We start from the raw sequence: 17,387 nt of genomic DNA on the forward strand, positions 1-17,387 counted from the left end.
ATCTTGTCTAAATGCTCAGTGAGACACAGAACTTTCACTGATCCAAAAGACCTGTGTGCTGCCAGCTGCCACAATGTTCCAAAATTTGGAAGTTTTTGAGTGACTGGGCTGTAAACCCCTCACCATTCCAATTACGTTGCTATTTCTCTCCTTCCCCCTCTGTTCCTTCATCCCCTTTGAGTTATCACTTACTTCTGTTTAAATAGAATAGCTAATGCTTTCTGCCACTTCAAAGCATTGATCAAGGCTTTCCAAATAATTTACCTTTGCCAAGGGATTGTACAACAGTAGTCGCTTTCAGTACACGCTAAAATCATGATGGCAGTAAAACAGGAAAAAGGGGCAGGCTTTTAGGAGCCAGAAAGATGCATATTTCAGCACCCAGCCAATCTTTTCATCAATAAATCTGCATTCATGAGTGCCCATGCTAGTTCCGTTATGTAGCAACTTTTTCCTCAGTTTCATTCTTTTACCAATTAGCCTCTCCTAGGCAAGATTCTACCTTTTACCCCAAACTCGGACTGTTTATTACTCAACTTATAGCCATTGGACTTGGATTTAAACTCTGGGACTAACCTAGCAGACATTTCCCTTTTAGGAGCTTCTGTATCATGAAAACACCTTTGATTTTGCATCAGGAATCTTTTTCCCTTTTCCAGACAGAAACCAGCTGTTCAATGACTATGCTTGTCAGAGCTGACTACTGTTAGCAGTGAGTGGGGGGCTCACAAGAAGTAGAATACACTTCAAATCCTTTTCTTCTGCCCTCCATGCCTTCACACTCACCAGATGGAAAATCAGTAGTAGAGCGGTAGCTTGGGGTAGGTGATCTGGGAGATAAGCTGTGGGTTGGAGACCCAGGCAAGCTCTCCCCTGATGAAAGTGATCGGTTCAGACAGGAGAAACTTCTGCTTGTGTGAAGAAGAGGAGAGGGTTGCTTGGCCAGCTTTTTAAAGAGAGATCTTCTCCTAGCATGAGAAGAGCACAGCATTAATCAGAAGTTAAGCTGCACAGAAGATACTATTACAACAGGCAAAACTCTTGCTAGCTGACATTGCTTCCCTCTCCCATTACCCTCAGAAAAGCAAATATTAAATGTATGTTTACATGAAAGCAAACCACAATGCAGACCGTGAAGTTTAGAAAATATCCCGATTTGCTAATAGGTGGGATAGGTATTGTAACTAAATCTATTTGTACTAAAATTTAGTCACTGTATTTCAGAAGAATGGTTAGCTCCTTATGAGTATAAATCTTCATTTTCTTAATTTAAGAGCCCACCCAAACTGATGGCATATCTATAAAGCACTAGCAATGTATTTACAAAATACACATAAACTTATGACCAAACTAAAAATGGCCAAAAATTTCACACTAGAAAGTTTAATTAAACAAGTACAAAAAGATATACTTAAAACAGATTAAGATGCAACCTCAGCTATTCACTTTCTTCCCCATATCTATGTGTGTGCCGTGCAAAATTTTTAGGGGTTATGTTAACAGATCTAGTTTAGGCAAAACAGGATTGCAAGGAGGTCCAACATAGGATCTCATAGAAGAACGTAAAAAGGTGAAGAAGACGAGAGAGAACTGTATTACATTTATATTTTAAATTATTATGTATACACACACACACACAAGGAAACATATTCACGATGAAACAAAAGTATTACTCACCTCTCTAAACTCTCTTTCTTTTTGGTTTTCTTACTGCGTCTGACCATTCTGCTCCTGTAGCTGTTTCGCCTGGCAGGTCCTGTCTTGATGGAAGTGTTTTCAAAAGGGGTTGTTGTTACCGAGACTTTGTTGCCACTCTGCCAAAATGGAGAAGGAACCTTTATGTGTGAATAATACAACACGAACTTGCCTCAAATTGAAGCTACACTACAAATGCAAATGCACTGAGACAGAACTCCAACACCAGAGTAAGAGCTGGCAGTGTAGGAAGCCCTATGCAGATGTTGCCAGGCTAATTTATGTCAGCTAAAAAATGATTGGAAAATTCTCAAATTCTGCCAAATTTCCTAAACTTCCTCCATTCCAGCTTCGGGACAAGGAGAAATTCCAATAATTGTAGCTAGACAGGAGGAGACCAAGGACTGACAAAGACTGCAGTTTTCAAGATGAAAGCTTCTACAGAAACATCCTATTTTCCCACAAAGAACAGCTGTCACTGCACAGGGGTCCATTCACTGGCCATTCATGTCTCAGGATACCGACAGTTACAATGATGAAATGGAGGAGAAAACTTAATCTTCATCATCAATCCCAAACAATCCTTTTATCTTGTTCAAAAGAGATAAAAAATATAATGAAGTTAAGCTTTTAGGACTGTTTGCATGAACAGATGACTTAATAAATAAAACCAACTGGAAATATCTATATTATGTTTTAAAAATCCATACCTCCTGCCCAGCACTGTATACCACTACAGTGAACTTCTACTCAAAGGAATTCTAATAGCCCAAATTCATTTATAGTACAGCACATTTGGATAAACAACAATCTCTCATTTTGAGTTTGCTCTTGCAAGTAGTGTGTAGGGTTGTCATGTTTCTATTTTTCCTGTACCTGACACAAAACAACTTCACAACCAACTGCCATAAGTTACGGAATTTTCTCTTATACATTTCTTGCAAAATTGGAAAACTTGAAAGTTCCTTGTGGTTTCAGAGAAGGAAAATAAGACTTAAGGAAAAGTGTATTTTGCATCTTTCCTCAGCTCTTTATATTTCCCCTTTATTTCATTGCTTTCCGATCTTCTTTTATAACTAATTACTCCCTTTGACAGGCAAAGCTTTGCATGTAACACCAGAAATTGTTAGTAATATTGTAGAAGTAAACATACAGCTGTCTAAAATAACTCTGACCTACGTGAGTCTATGCTGAAAAGATTAAAAAAACCACTACAATAAAATAAGCTACAGTGACAAGCTAAGACACTATCATTAATTAAAAAAAGTTGGGGTTTTTGTTTGTTTGTTTTCAAGGAAAAACTGTAATTTTCCAACAGGATAGGCCTTGGAAAACTCCACAAGAAAAAAAACGTGATAGATTATTTATAAAACTCCAACTGCAGGATCAGAACTTCATTAAGCAAAGCAGCTCTGTGGGACATGCCTGGCTATATACGAGACAAAAACCTTTTGGGCCTTAAGATTATGAAAGGCAAGTTCATGTACAGTAGGCAAGAAAATATTTAATATTCTTTGTTTCCACTTTTCCTCATTGATTTCACTTTAAAAGGAGAAAATGAGAAGTAGCATCGTCATCAAAAGCCTGAATTGCCTGATTAAAATGGGGGAGTTCAAGAAAGTGCTTGAAAATGTCAAATTTTTTGAGAGACAGTCATTTCTTTGTGTCAGTGCCTCGAATGTACTTTAGGTATCTCAGCAGAAGTGTCAGTTTATTGCAGAAACTAAAACCGTAGCAGGATATATGAAATCATTGACCTTCCTCCAGATCTGTGCAGTAGTAGCTTAGAGTTTGTATTTGAACAACCACAAAAATCTGATAACTAAGCTCTGAGGGAAACAAACAACCCCTCAATCCTTGGTGAAAACAGCAAGTGCTTTTGTATCCCAGTTGTCCAAGAGTTACCTTTAACAACAACTCAATGACTTCTGTATGAACAAGACCATGCACTGGCTCTCCGTTGATATGAGTAATCAGGTCTCCAGCTTTTAAACCTGCTTGGTAAGCTGCACCGCCTTCTTCCACATTCTGGAAATCAAGAGATGGAGAGAATGGACTCCTGTTTAACCTTCATACTTTCAAGAGTAGGCTTTGTTTAATGAACTCTTTCTATAAAACCAGTTGGCAATGAAGAAAACTTAAGAGATATTAAGTTATATAAAGGAAGAAAAGAAGAAAAATCAGACCAGACCTTTCACCATCAACTACTTACTCAAACTTTATACTTACACAGGGCCTGGAATGGTTTCAAAGCTCACTGAAACACTGCTTGTTGCCACTGGTATTAAGTAAGCTCTGCATAGCGGGGCAGTTTTCATGCATGACAAAGAGGTGATTCACTCCCCATGGCAAAATTTCAGAACTGAACTGAGATTTTTAGCATCCAACACTGAGAAATACTGATGTAATTAAGGCAGTGGTCACATGCAGTACCCAAATCATGATAAAAATTAACTCCACCATGTAGTTAAGAATTGTTTTCATTTGGTTCAAATTCACCAGGCTGCTCATCAGACGGAACAGTGCAGCACAAAGGTGATGAAGGACCAAAACAAAGTGAATTGAAAATTATTTTGACAGTGGCTTAAATAATTTATTATATTTTAAAATAAGCTTTTGAAGAATTGTAATTCATGCAGCCACTACTGAAGCCTACAGTGGTTACAGAGCTAAAAAAACCCAACAAACCTATAGTATTTTAAAAAAAAGCCAAGGTTTCACTTTTACTGCAATGTACCATTTTGCCCCCTTCCTTTCACTGATGTGATGCTACATCAAATTTCTTTCTGGCAAGAAATCCAATTTTTTTAGTTATTCCATTATCAATCAAATGTACTTCATTCTCCAGATTCAATGTTCTTGATGGATTAATAGGTCTGAGAGGTAAACAACATGAATGAAAAATGAGTAATACACTACCACATCAGTAGCACTGCTACTTCAAAACCTACAATACATATTTAAAACAAAGCACTATACAAAACTTCAAAGCTTTCGATATATTTGTAATCAGTTTTTCAAAATGATTTTAAGGTAGTTGAAATATTTTAGTTCATATGCACACACTATTTATGTGTGTATAAAATATAAATGATATAAAATATGTAACTTGTTATCAACCTCAATTATAAAATAAATATAAATACATATATATTTACATAAATATATATTTCTTTTACAATTACGGAAGTTGATAACCAATTAAATGCAAGAACTGCTGTTTCTTCCTTTAGCCTGTCTCCCACTTCATTCAAATCAGTAGTGAACACAGGATGAAAAATACTTGATTTATCCAAGACAGTCAGTCTTTTTCCTGTGCCACAGAATCCTCAAAGGTATTCACAATTCCAAATGATTTGCACATTTCTATACAGAAGAAAGTCAGTGCTTGAAATCAGCCTACTTGTGTCTAGTAAAACACTGTTAACTTTCAGGAATCCCTCAGCTGATGTGGTTTAATAAACTCCATGTATATTTCAACAATTTCTGTTTACAGTCTCCTAGTTTTGCAGATCCTGCCCTCAATAAAAGAGGGGCTGCACCACCCCTTTGGTTTTCTAAGCTGCAGTACTCTGAACTTAGACATGGCTGTTCACAATTGCCAAATTTCCCAAAAGTGAAAGTGACCCATGCAGAAGGTCAACAACATATGTAGGTACCACCTCTGCCAAAGGTGGCTTGTGTCATCCCTACAGCCAACATTGGTTTTGTGTACAGGCACAAATTTCATTCTAATTTACACAGTAATTGTCAACAAACAGATACCATAGGTACAAAAATCAAAAGCAAATGCATCATTACAGTTTTCTTTGGCTGTATATAAGCAAAAAAACGTATTATCTTACCCAAACAACATGGTGCACAGTGTAGATATCACTGTCACCCACATAAACCCTGATTGCTCGGATGGTGAAGCCATACTTTTTTCCTGAACTGTGAATTACTATTGGTTGATGAGGACTTGCAGCAGCAATCGATGAATCACGGCTGGGAGATGAATCTCGGGAGGATGAAGGATCAGATGATAGGGAATGAGGAGACATAGGACTTCCCAAAGGAGAAACACCAAACACATCTGGAAGAAAAAAAATCTGCCTATCAGAGTACATTCTGAGCACACACAAATACAGACACAGAACAGGGAACTGGCTTAGTTTTATGACGTCTTTGTGTCAAAATACATCATTGCCTTTGCACAAAAACTCTCTCCTCCTTAGTCAGTGTGTATCTTAGTGAATGAGAAGTTTAACCAATAACCAGATCTTAGAACTAAATTTCTTACCTTGTAGTGTAAACTATATGTTTTAATGCAAGAGTTAACTTGTTAAATGTAGAATGCTTTTTCCTTTTAGACAGGAAACACACTCATTGTGAACTCCAAAAGAACAATTCTCAGCCTGTTCCTAACACTCATGAGAAGAAAATCAGAGTCTGGTAGCAGATGTTATTGTGAGTACACCCAAAACCACCCCCCAAATCAACCAGCAGTGCTAAACAAAGCGCTAGTTGTTTTTTTGGTTTCAGTTTTATGTAGGTACAGATAAAGACTACTGTAATTAAACTACAATATCTAACTGGTACATAGGACAGGAACTTATTCTTGTACCAAGCCTCCCTTTCTACATTCTGCTACATCATGTAAGACCACAAGAATTTCTTGCGACAACAATATCCATTATGGCTTTGTTTCATTTCATTGTTTTGAAAGCACTATATGCTCATGTTTGTGCAAATGTAAACACAATTGCAGCAGCATAAATAAAACACACTTTGATGACTGTAACAGGGTGACAGCTTTGCAAAGGAATGCAGCTCAGAAAGGTTCCAGGTTTGGTGTTCATGCCAAGCCATGTCATGCGAGGGCAGATATGCTTTGACAGCAGCGGTGCTACTCCCTGGATGTGAGTCACGAGAGGCTCCCAGAGGTTGGTATCACTGGGTTAATGCTGAAATCCCACAGAATAGCCATGCCCTGAGGGGGCTGTCACTGTCACCCTCTGGCTCTGAAACATGCCCAGATTGTCCGCTCCTGTGGGACAAGTCCTGTGACTCTCAGCTAAATGACTCAGGTCGGGAACACTGGCCATCTGTTGCTATAGTTTATTTTATGGATAACCATGAACAAAGTCGGGTTTTTGTACAGTATTAAGTACAGCTAACATACAGTATTTTGGTTGATATAGATACAATGACAGCATTTCTAGGTGTAGACAAATCTACGTTTGGATTTTATAGAATGATGCTGAGATTAAACTGAAAGAAAACTGTAGTTTAATAAGCATGGTAACTCAGTCTATATCATCTCTGAACTTAGTGATTCTTACTCGACAGCTGTGAAAGAACTACTAGAATACAAACTGATGAATAACTCTTGAGTGTTACTTGGCTCTGTAGTTACCTATGTGTATATCATGCTCCTGTGATAGCCAATCTCAGTAATAAGCATGCACTACAGGCCCTCTACAAGCAGAAAAAATAACCATGATGCTGTTACAGGGGTATACCACAAAAACACTTAAGACATTTGGGAGAGAAACATTATTTGGAAGAAAGAGTCTACACAAGGAACAAGCCCAGAGTGTTTGCAAGCCACTTGCAGTATTCAGTGTCAATACTGCCCTGAACAGGCTGAGCACATGGTCACTATCTTTCTCATTGTAAAAATAAAGTCACCTTCATCTCTCATGCATTTTGTCAGAATGATCATTCACATTCAGACAGCATCACAGAAATCCTAAGTATTCTTTTCATTGTCACCTAGTTGTCCTCCTTCAAGCAGGGGCAAAATATTCCTCTTTAACCAAGACCCAACATTTTCCTCTTGACTTATCTCATTAAAAAATCCTCATGGCTAGGGGCTGGAATTACAGGTACTGCATGGGAAGCCTACGCTGTTCTTTAAACTGTATGGTGAAGAAGGGTAGAAAACATGAGGTGAATCAGAAATTCCTGCAGTAATAGGGATCAGATGGGCCTTTCACCTCTCCAAGGGCTCCAAAACACATGCACAATAGCACATTGTTTGCTTACCAAAGTATTAAGGGGCACATGTGCTTTACAACCCAAGGACAGGTGAATTCTAAGAGGAGAGCCAGAACCAACTCTTCAACACTATACAATTCTCCACTAGCCTGAGGACTCAAAGCAACATGCTGAAGTTACTGTTAAAGCCACTTTGAACATATGGAGCAAGTGCAGGGTTATGTTATCAGACCAGCAGATACTTAACTATTACTCCTACGGTCTAAAAGCAGTATATGGCCAGTGTGTGAAGCTGAGATGTAATTCCACTTTCGCAAAAAAGTCCCTCAAAGTTTGGGAAATTTGGACTTTGATTCTGAACCATTAAAAAGCAAAGCACCAATGCTTCATCTGGAAACACTCAATACTGCTGTTATACTTCCACCTACTTACAGCAATGTTTCTGGCTTCAGATTTTGAGCACTCCATGTAAGTCAGTGTAGTACAACCAGGAGCCTACATTCTACTTCTACTTTTGTGACACTTCTCTCTGGGTTATCACCTTTCCTTCCTTCAGTGGTTATTTCACCTCTCCTTACAGAGAGAGAACGAGTCAGGCTGCATGTGCTGCTGTAACAAACAGCTATTCTTGGAGCTGCACATATTGAGCTACTTAAAATTTAAGCTACACTCCTACTGTAGGATAGGCCAAGGACTGAAGCTGGCATCCTGACAGACATGCATATGGCTAAACACAAAGTAGTCACTACTAAGCTACATTTTTGCCTGTCAGAGAAGGTCCCTGAGCTGTAATGTGACCACTGTAAGTCACTGATGAGATTGCACCACCTAGTAACACATGTAAACAACAAGAGAAACAAAAAAGTGTGATGCAGAATCCATTCTGGACTCTCCAAAATCTTGCATTTACGACATAAACCATCAAGCATGCATAAATCATGAAATTTCAAACAAAAAGATTTATCTCTACCTCCTGGGATCATGAGGGACAAAGCACTTGCAGAAAGGGACTTTGTGACTTTTCCAGAGATCTTCCTTTTCTCTGTGCTTTCTAACCGCTGACGAGCCATGTGAGATGCAACTTCACTGGGTGGCTTTGAGGAGTTATCTGTACTGTCCACACTCTCACTTCTTCCATTTATCTGATCTAAGTGCTCTGAAAAACTGCCAACTGTACAAAGAAGAATGGATAAACACATTGAGGGGAAACTGGGGGTTAGGGAGGGCAAACAGTACAATTGTGAGATAGGAATTTTTCTTTCTGTTAACAAGTTCATAAAAGAACACTACATAAATCTGAGTAATTCCTCCAGACTTACAGAATGCATAAATGTTAATAGACTGAACTGAAGCAACAGTTTTTTGTAGTCACTGACTAAAGTAAATAAGAGACAAAGCTGAAGCAAGCCTGGTATCTCAATATGCAGCACTCACCTTAGAGAACCTAATCATACATTTATTTTTCATGTGAACTCCTCCTAAAGTAAATGAAAGGCTCCAATCCTACATAAGTTGCTATCAGCTTAACAACTCTTCCAAAATCATTAAAACATTAAGTATAACTTTATTTTTAATTATTACCTTTTGCTTTTATTCTTTGGGTGGTTTTCTACCATACAGGAGAAAGATATTTGGCACCACTAAACTCAGTATTGCAACGACATTGGTCTTAGTCTATGACAGGTAATGAACTTCCACAATACTGAATGAAGGAAGGACAACAATGTTTCAAACAATTTTAAAAACCCATAAAGGCCTTGTGTCATGTCAACAACATGCACAGGATTTCTTCAAAATTTTCAGAGATGTCACAGGAAATTTGTATGACCTTATGAAACAAGCACCAAGGGTAGGTCACTTATTTAAAGACATAGCAATAATTCCTAGTATTCCTTTAAGGTCACACTGAATATCCTGTTGCTAATGGACCAGAGAAAAATGAAATTACTCTTAAGTGTAATCGATAAGTGACAGAAGAGGATCAGATGCTTTGAGTTATCATTGTGACAGCTGTACTAATGCCAACACCATAACACAGGGCTGGGGGAGCGAGCAAGACTTGGGATACAGCAGAGTCAAGGTTTCAGACAGGGGAGGGAGATGGCAATGGTCACACAGCTGGATGAGCCTGAGGAAATTTATTTTCCCAGAAATGGAGAGGAGGAAAGGGGAAGGAAAATGTGGACTACAAGGGAAATTAGGGGTATGGGATAAAGGGGTATCTTGAGAAAACTCAGTGGGGTCCAAAAGAGAAATAAGCTGAAGACAGGTAAATGCATAGAGAAGGTAACTGGAACCTATATATGGACAATCATGAGACTGATAAAGGCCTAGAGCTGTGTTAAGTATCAGGTCTTTCAACAGTTATACAAGACTCTCCTCAAAGTACAAAACCGGCAAGATGCTAGGGCCCTGGATCCTACTGAAACACATGCAAATACTTGAGCTACGTGAGGGATGCATAAAGGAAATAAATAATTTAAGTAGGGAATGGTTTACAACACTCCCTCCTAGATTCCTAATGACAAAAGTGACTTCCGCAAGTCAAAGAAAACCCTGCCAGCTGTGAAAGGCACACATCATTGAGATGTCTTAACTAAAAACACACAATGGTGCAGCACAGAGTGGTAGAAAACAGCAATACGGATCAGCTGGAATGACTCCAGGATGACCAATCAAAAGATCACCAAATTCAGTCAGGGAATATGTAAAAATAGCGCTTTAAGTGCTCAAGGGATCTAAGACTCCTTTTCTCCACAAGAAGAATCCTGTAAAGGCTCTACAGTCAAGTCGCCGTTCTATTCACTTGCCTAGCAGCCCTCCAGAGTCAGTGGGGCAACATCAGATGTTGGCATTTCCAAAAACGTTGAAGCTTTCCCATACTATCTTCACGAGATTTTTATTAGCTTGAGCCTGAGCCCAAACCAGACCCCCTTGGGATGGCTTTTTTTTAAAGCAGTTCTGAAATACAGGACTTCTAAATCCATGAATGCTACTGCTAAAGAAAGTAAGTCCACAACTTTTTCTAATGTCATCAGCCAAGAGACCCACTGAATTACCTGATAGCGTGGAGCTGCTGATCGTACTTGCTGGAGTGGTTACTTCAGGTTCATCTTGCACTACTTCCTCGCTCACAAATGCAGGCTTTTCCTGTTCATCCCGAGGTCCCACTAAGCCAGTGGAATGATCCTGTTCTCCTTCGGCTGATATGGCCAACTTCGGAAGCAAACCAGAACTGTGTCGCTGCCTGCTACTCTCAGTGTCAGAGGAGATGGATGTAGATATTTGTTGTCTGCATTAAAAATAAGCAAACTCTCATGCAGTAACTGAGAGGAGGAGGCCTGCTACCTGACAGGCAGGATGTGGACCACTTCCAGCACCTCCTTCTACTTACATTTCAGAATATTCTGAACTCCAGCTTAAAGATTCCACAGAAGGCAGTGTTACAGTTTTTGGTTTGTCTCCTGGATCTTCCTTTTCTTCACCTTGCGTTTGAGTGATTCGATCTATGCTACTAAAAACCTATTACAGACAAAACAAAACCCACAAAAAACCCAACTTATCACTAGACATATATGATATAAAAAGATATGCAGGAAAACACATCTTGGGTTGTACTCTGCATGTTCTAAATGCTTATACAGTATTTCAGAGTGCAAACTTCAAACTTCTTGAGCTTTTTTTAAATTTCCAAGAGTTTGTGTTCTTAAAATGCTTTCCTATTTTGCTTTCTTGGCTTGTCACACACAGGGTCATGAATAACATCTCTTCTCATTACGAATTCATCAGCTTTCTCCCAATTTCACTGTGTGAACCAAGAGAGTAGAAACAAAATCCACAGCCTTGGGGTCTCTAGGTCACAGGATTAATGGACATCTTGGATTAAATCACAACCATAAAGCCAATCAGGGTAAAAAAGCCCTAACCCTAAGATACTGGCTTAGTATCTACCAGTCAGGTGTGGAAAGCAGAAAAATTAATCTGAATTAACTCTGAAGTTAAGAATAAATTACTTGGCTAAAGGATTTACAAAAAATAAACTCTGATCATTAGAACTCTGTTGTTTGCTTAGCTGACAAACAGTACACAGAAACTGCCAGCTCTATATTCTACAGCCTGAGAGGCACAGGTAGAGAATGCAATGGTGTAACATTAACAAACCAAACTATTCCTGTGGTACAGAGCTTTCAAAAGGACAGAAGCTCACAGAATCACAGAAGGAGGTTGGAAGGGACCTCTGCAGGTCATGTTGTCCAACCCCTCTGCTCCAGCAGGGTCACCTAGAGTTGCTTGGTCAGGATCACACCCAGTTGGCTTTTGACAACCTCCAGGGACTGAGACTCCACAACCCCTCTGGATAGCCTGTGCCAGTGCTCGATCACCCTCAGAGTAAAAAAGTGTTTCCTTGTTTTCAGACAGAACTTCCTGTGTATCAGTTTGTGCCCATTGCCTCTTGTTCAAATTACCCCGAAAGAGACCAAGTCATTTACCAGTATCTGAATTTGAAACGTACCACCAAGTCAAAACAAGGAGTTTACATAGAATGAGGATAACTACATCCATGATTCCTGTCTCTGCTCTTCCATGCTATCACAGGTACAATATGTATGTGATACTGCAGAGCCAGCATAAGATCCACCGATTCCTTAAAGCATAACCCAGGACAAACAAGAGAAACATAGAGTTTCCAAATGCCTTTAAACAGTTCCTAAAGTAGGTTAAAGAAACTTAAGCAGAAAGCTTTTGAAAATCACTGCTGGATGCTATGTTAAGACTAAAAGCATGCTCATTAGGCATTCCACTTCCATTAGTTCCTGCCAATTTACCCTCCACAGTATTTCCTGAGCGTGTCTACTCTGCTCCTACTAGTATCCTTTGCCCAGCATTAATTAGCTCTCAACTACTCAAGTATACTACCCTTTGGACAGTCAGCTTTACCTTCAATTCACAGCATGCAAATCACTCTCTCAAATCCACATCTCTCCTTGATCAAATCACATGCTAACCATGACTTTAACCATGACAGCTTTTTCCCTTCAGTCTAATGTCATTTAATTAATAGCTACTATAGGCTAGTAACGTAATCTTTGTTATGCCATCACCTGCAAGATACCTAGCACACAACTGGAGCAACATGCAAACTATGTACAAGGAAAACAATGTAAGAAACATGCATTAGCATTTAACAGAACAGTTTCCATATACTTTGTTATGCTATTATGAATTGTCTACAGAAAATACCAACCTATTTATACAATTTTCTGTTACCTTCTTAAGGATTCAAGAAATGACTTTCCTACAGAATCTTCCCATGTTTTGATTTAATGGAATGCACTTAATTCTTGCTCAATTTCAGTTAACATTTGTTGAAGAAACAATCCCCTATACACCTCTTCCATATCTAATATTTCCAAACTCCATAAAACTAGCAAAATGTTTATGTACACAATACATACTAATATTACAGCAATTTTTACTTACTTTTGAAAATCTGTGTGAACATGAGGAAAACTGTCTTATCTCCAAATTAAAGTCTTCATCATTAGTATCATCTTCTTCCTCAGTTTCCATATGGTGGTATTTCTCAGAACGAGCTACAGTCAAGGGAAATAAACTATTTGAATTTATCAGGAAGATCGGGTACCAAGCATTAAAATTAACTAAAAGTGTAATTTTAATCTTAAGATTATTTCTGCTGAAATGTCAAACTACCAGTGAATTTGCAAGCTGCCAGTGGTTCTGATAAAGGAGATGTTCAAAGCAGTAAGCAAAAGTCAAAGGCAGTAATTATTTAAACAAGGCATTCATCACATTTTTTTAATACCATCAAACACCTACTGTCAAAATAACTTGTGTCATCTTCAGACTCCAATTGTGGAATAAATTCTGCTTTCTGCCTCAGCAGGCTGTTCCAGTCAAGGCTCCTGAAGAACTGATGCTGCTTTACTTCATATGCACCACCTGGGGGAGCCAGAGAAAAACACTGAGCAAATCATACCAAATTCTCTGACATTAACTCAACTAAACCCCGGCCAAAAAAATGCAAATTATCATGGAAAGGCATAGTCATCCCTGTGGGCAGGAACATCTACTACCCATTTCCACTAGAATCTCCTAAACCTGTCAGAGCAAGTCCCTGTCCCTGTTTCGTTGTTGCCATTTCTTTAACAGTGGCAGCATTGCATTATCATCTTCCCCCCCTTTCAACATTCCTATTTTTCTAGATATACTAAGTATTATCTGTCAGCTACACATTAGTCAGAATGCATCAGTTGTAGTAGTAATCATCAAAAATGTGCACTAAATGAGTAAGTACAAGTTAGAAAGTAAGGAAGAACGATTCTTAGTAGTTGCTCAGTGTAAATAGCATTACTGTCCAGGAGCTCCTTTTGGTCTTTTATGGCAGTAATACATGATTCTGTATGAAGTACCTCATCATTTATCTTCTTATCGATTACTGCCTACTTTTTATAATGTGTGTAGAACAATTACACTAGTTTCAAGTTAAGAAACAACTATAAGAACACAATGAAATACTGGAATTTTTGTCCTAGGGAGGTGGGCGAGGATGTTAGTAAACATAAATCTAATTCTAAAAACTGAACAGGTAACCTGCAGCAGCAAGAGTTACTGCCAACTTGATTGTATTCGGTTTACACTGTATGGTTTTGGTAGCGGCAGGGGCTGCAGGGGTGGCTTCTGTGAGAAGATGCCAGAAGCTTCCCCCATGTCTGATAAATCCAATGCCAGCCAGCTCCAAGACAGACCCATTGCTGGCCAAAGTTAAGGCCATCAGTGACGTTGGTAGCACCTCTGTGATAACATGTTTACAAAAGGGTAAAAAAAATGCTGCACAACAGCAGCTGGAGACAGGAGTGATAACATGTGAGAGAAAACAACCCTGCAGGCACCCAGGTCAGTGAAGAAGGAGGGGGAGGAGGTGCTCCAGGTGCCAGAGCAGAGATTCCCCTGCAGCCCGTGGGAAGACCATGGTGAGGCAGGCTGTCCCCCTGCAGCCCATGGAGGTCCACCGTGGAGCACACATCCATCTGTAGCCCATGGAGGACCCCACACCGGAGCAGGTGGATGCCTGAAGGAGGCTGCGACCCCGTGGGAAGCCCGTGCTGGAGCAGGCTCCTGGCAGGACGTGCGGCCCCGTGGAGAGAGGAGCCCACGCTGGAGCAGGTTTTCTGGCAGGACTTGTGACCCTGCGGGGGACCCACGCTGGAGCAGTCTGTGCCTGAAGGACTGCAGCCCATGGAAGGGACGCCACACTGGAGCAGGGGAAGAATGAAGAGTCCTCCCCCCGAGGAGGAAGGAGCAGCAGAGACAATGTGTGATGAACGGACCACAACCCCTATTCCCCATCCCCCTGTGCTGCTGGTGGGGAGGAGGTAGAGAAAATCAGGAGTAAAATTAAGCCCGAGAAGAAGGGAAGGGTGGGGGGAAGGTGTTTTTAGATTTGTTCTTATTTCTCATTATCCTACTCCATTGTTAATTGGCAAAAAATTAAATTCATTTCCCTGAGTTGAGTCTGTTTTGCCCGTGACGGTAATTGCTGAGTGATCTGTCCTCATCTCGACCCACAAGCCTTTCACTGTATTTTCTCTCCCCTGTCCAGCTAAGGAGGGGGAGTGATAGAGCAGATTGGTGGGCACCTGGTGGTCAGCCAGGGTCAACCTACCACATGGATACAGCACAAACTCCCCTATGTCAAGGCCAAGTCAGGAGAGAGCCATAGAAGAAGTGTGAAGTATCCAGGATTGGTCTCTGAGTGTCAAGATTTCTATGTTGGATTCTTTGCTTTTCTGACTGCACCAGGGAAAAATTCATAAAAGCCAAATCTTCCCAAAATCACATCTCATTTTAAGTCACTAGCCAAGGAGTGAACATTTCTCTGAGCACAGTAATGGGATATTACATCAGAATTGTGTAATTCTTGATTGGTATCAGACACTTCAAACCCAAAGAGGTCTTTTTTTCTATCATTTTCCTTCTTCAAAACAAGTATAGTATCTCTCTCTCTTCTTTCAACTTGACTATGCCACTCAGGTCTCCTGAGCAAATACACAATTACAATTTTCATGGAGTGTTACACAACTAGCTAATACGTATTAAACAGATAGGGCTGTCATTTGAAATGCATGGTGGAGCCTGGGATAAACTGTTATTTTCCAGTGCCCCTGTGGGACCTGTCACATTGCAGCCTCAGTTCCTGTGAGTTGCTTCTGACACTTAAAAAACCCCCAACTTTGTTGCAGTTTCTAAACACCCTTCTGTGCTTCAAATAAATGGCTGCCCAACTTCCTTCGTCAGACTGCCAGCTCTTGAGACACCATGGACAGTCAAATCAGCCCATAAATGAGCTGCACAGATGCTCCATGTGGTGGCACTGACCATTAACAGTAGTTAAGCCAGCCTCATTCTAGTCAATTCACTTTCTCAACCAGCTGTAGCAAAAGAGGCAGAATTTGCAATCTACTTCTGATCCAGCCTCTCACAAGGTGAAGGTCTTGAATTAACACTGTGTTTACCAGGAAAAAGTATCCTGGCAACAAAACAACAATGCCTGAAAGGAGTATACTTAAGGGAATGGAACTAATTGTGGCTCTTCCGTTTTGCTTTTGGCAGTGGTGCCCTTTGCAGATGAAGCAGGCAGCAAGTGGAGAAGCTGACTGGGGCATGACACCTCCCTCACTCTTAACTTGTTCAACACAGGGCAAGGGAGAACAAACAACAAACTTTGCTGGATGCCACATACTCCAGACCATCAGCTAGAGAGAAGTCTAAGGGCTGTTCACACAGATCTCAGACGCTCAGGGAGCAAGGAACACGCAGTTCACTCATCTCAGTCACGTCATCATGTCCCAAAGGAAGACCTGTCTTTTGGGACCACGTCAATAGTACTTTGGGTCTGGGTTATACTCACGTTCCCCCTGACTGGCTGTGGCAAGGCCAGTTGTAAACTGATTCCTAAAGCTCCTTTTTACATTAACTCTAAAAATATGCAGCACAATCTGATCACTGGACTCAGTTCTGCTAGGAATTTTCCAAGTACTCTAATGCTGACTCAACCTGCCACTTGGTTTCTGTAGCATCCCCAAGGTATTTATATTCGTGGCATACAGTGTTCACTATATATAAAACTATACCTTTTGTTTGAGCTCTTTTATGTAGGAGGCCTTCTTTGCTGTGTTTACATAGTGCTTTGTCCAGCGGGATGGCAGACACAGTGACTAGGGTTCCCATACATTAACACTTTAAAAATCATGTGCAATATTCTTCATTACTGTATCTCACCCAATTCCCAAATAAATCTGGCTCCATCAACTAACAAATAAACACTATTACATAAATGCATAGTGCTTTCATTAGCCTACACAGGCTAACTGCTCCTAATACCACATACCAGGTTGTTCTCTTGAAATGGAATGACCACAGTGGCATAAGCTGGCAGCTTGTGTTCTTACAGATATCCATTTACTTCCTTAACATTCACACTTTTGGTTTTATTCTTTTCCATGCAAGGTAGTAGTGCTTGCTGAATGAGAATGACAAGACCTTTCACAACACAAGCTCAGACAGTCATTTCTGAATATTTAGTTCGAGTACTCATCACCCACCCTAATGCCTGGAGGAACTAATTTGCCAGGCTAAGACACTTCTGAAAACGGAAGCATCAGTTGTGTATTGATTCCCCTTCTCTATTT

General features: G+C 40.1%; 1 protein-coding gene across 14 annotated transcripts in view; it reads right to left on the reverse strand.

Moving 5' to 3' along the window:
- The window catches only part of MAST4 (microtubule associated serine/threonine kinase family member 4), a 319,996-nt gene that overhangs the window by 6,337 nt on the left and 296,272 nt on the right, over positions 1 to 17,387 (reverse strand). For 11 of the 14 annotated variants that reach the window (XM_052776788.1, XM_052776787.1, XM_052776786.1 and 8 more), the window contains 9 exons: positions 13,516 to 13,638; positions 13,159 to 13,271; positions 11,072 to 11,199; positions 10,737 to 10,969; positions 8,648 to 8,848; positions 5,541 to 5,770; positions 3,601 to 3,723; positions 1,678 to 1,814; positions 787 to 968 (listed from right to left, as the gene is read on the reverse strand). In XM_052776788.1, the coding sequence (XP_052632748.1) occupies positions 787 to 968; positions 1,678 to 1,814; positions 3,601 to 3,723; positions 5,541 to 5,770; positions 8,648 to 8,848; positions 10,737 to 10,969; positions 11,072 to 11,199; positions 13,159 to 13,271; positions 13,516 to 13,638 (1,470 nt within the window). The remainder of the gene's footprint in view (positions 1 to 786; positions 969 to 1,677; positions 1,815 to 3,600; positions 3,724 to 5,540; positions 5,771 to 8,647; positions 8,849 to 10,736; positions 10,970 to 11,071; positions 11,200 to 13,158; positions 13,272 to 13,515; positions 13,639 to 17,387) is intronic. The other 3 variants (XM_052776790.1, XM_052776789.1, XM_052776798.1) reach the window with 1 other exon arrangement.

The sequence above is a fragment of the Harpia harpyja genome, chromosome Z (genome assembly GCF_026419915.1).
Source record: "Harpia harpyja isolate bHarHar1 chromosome Z, bHarHar1 primary haplotype, whole genome shotgun sequence".
Taxonomy (NCBI): Eukaryota; Metazoa; Chordata; class Aves; order Accipitriformes; family Accipitridae; genus Harpia; species Harpia harpyja.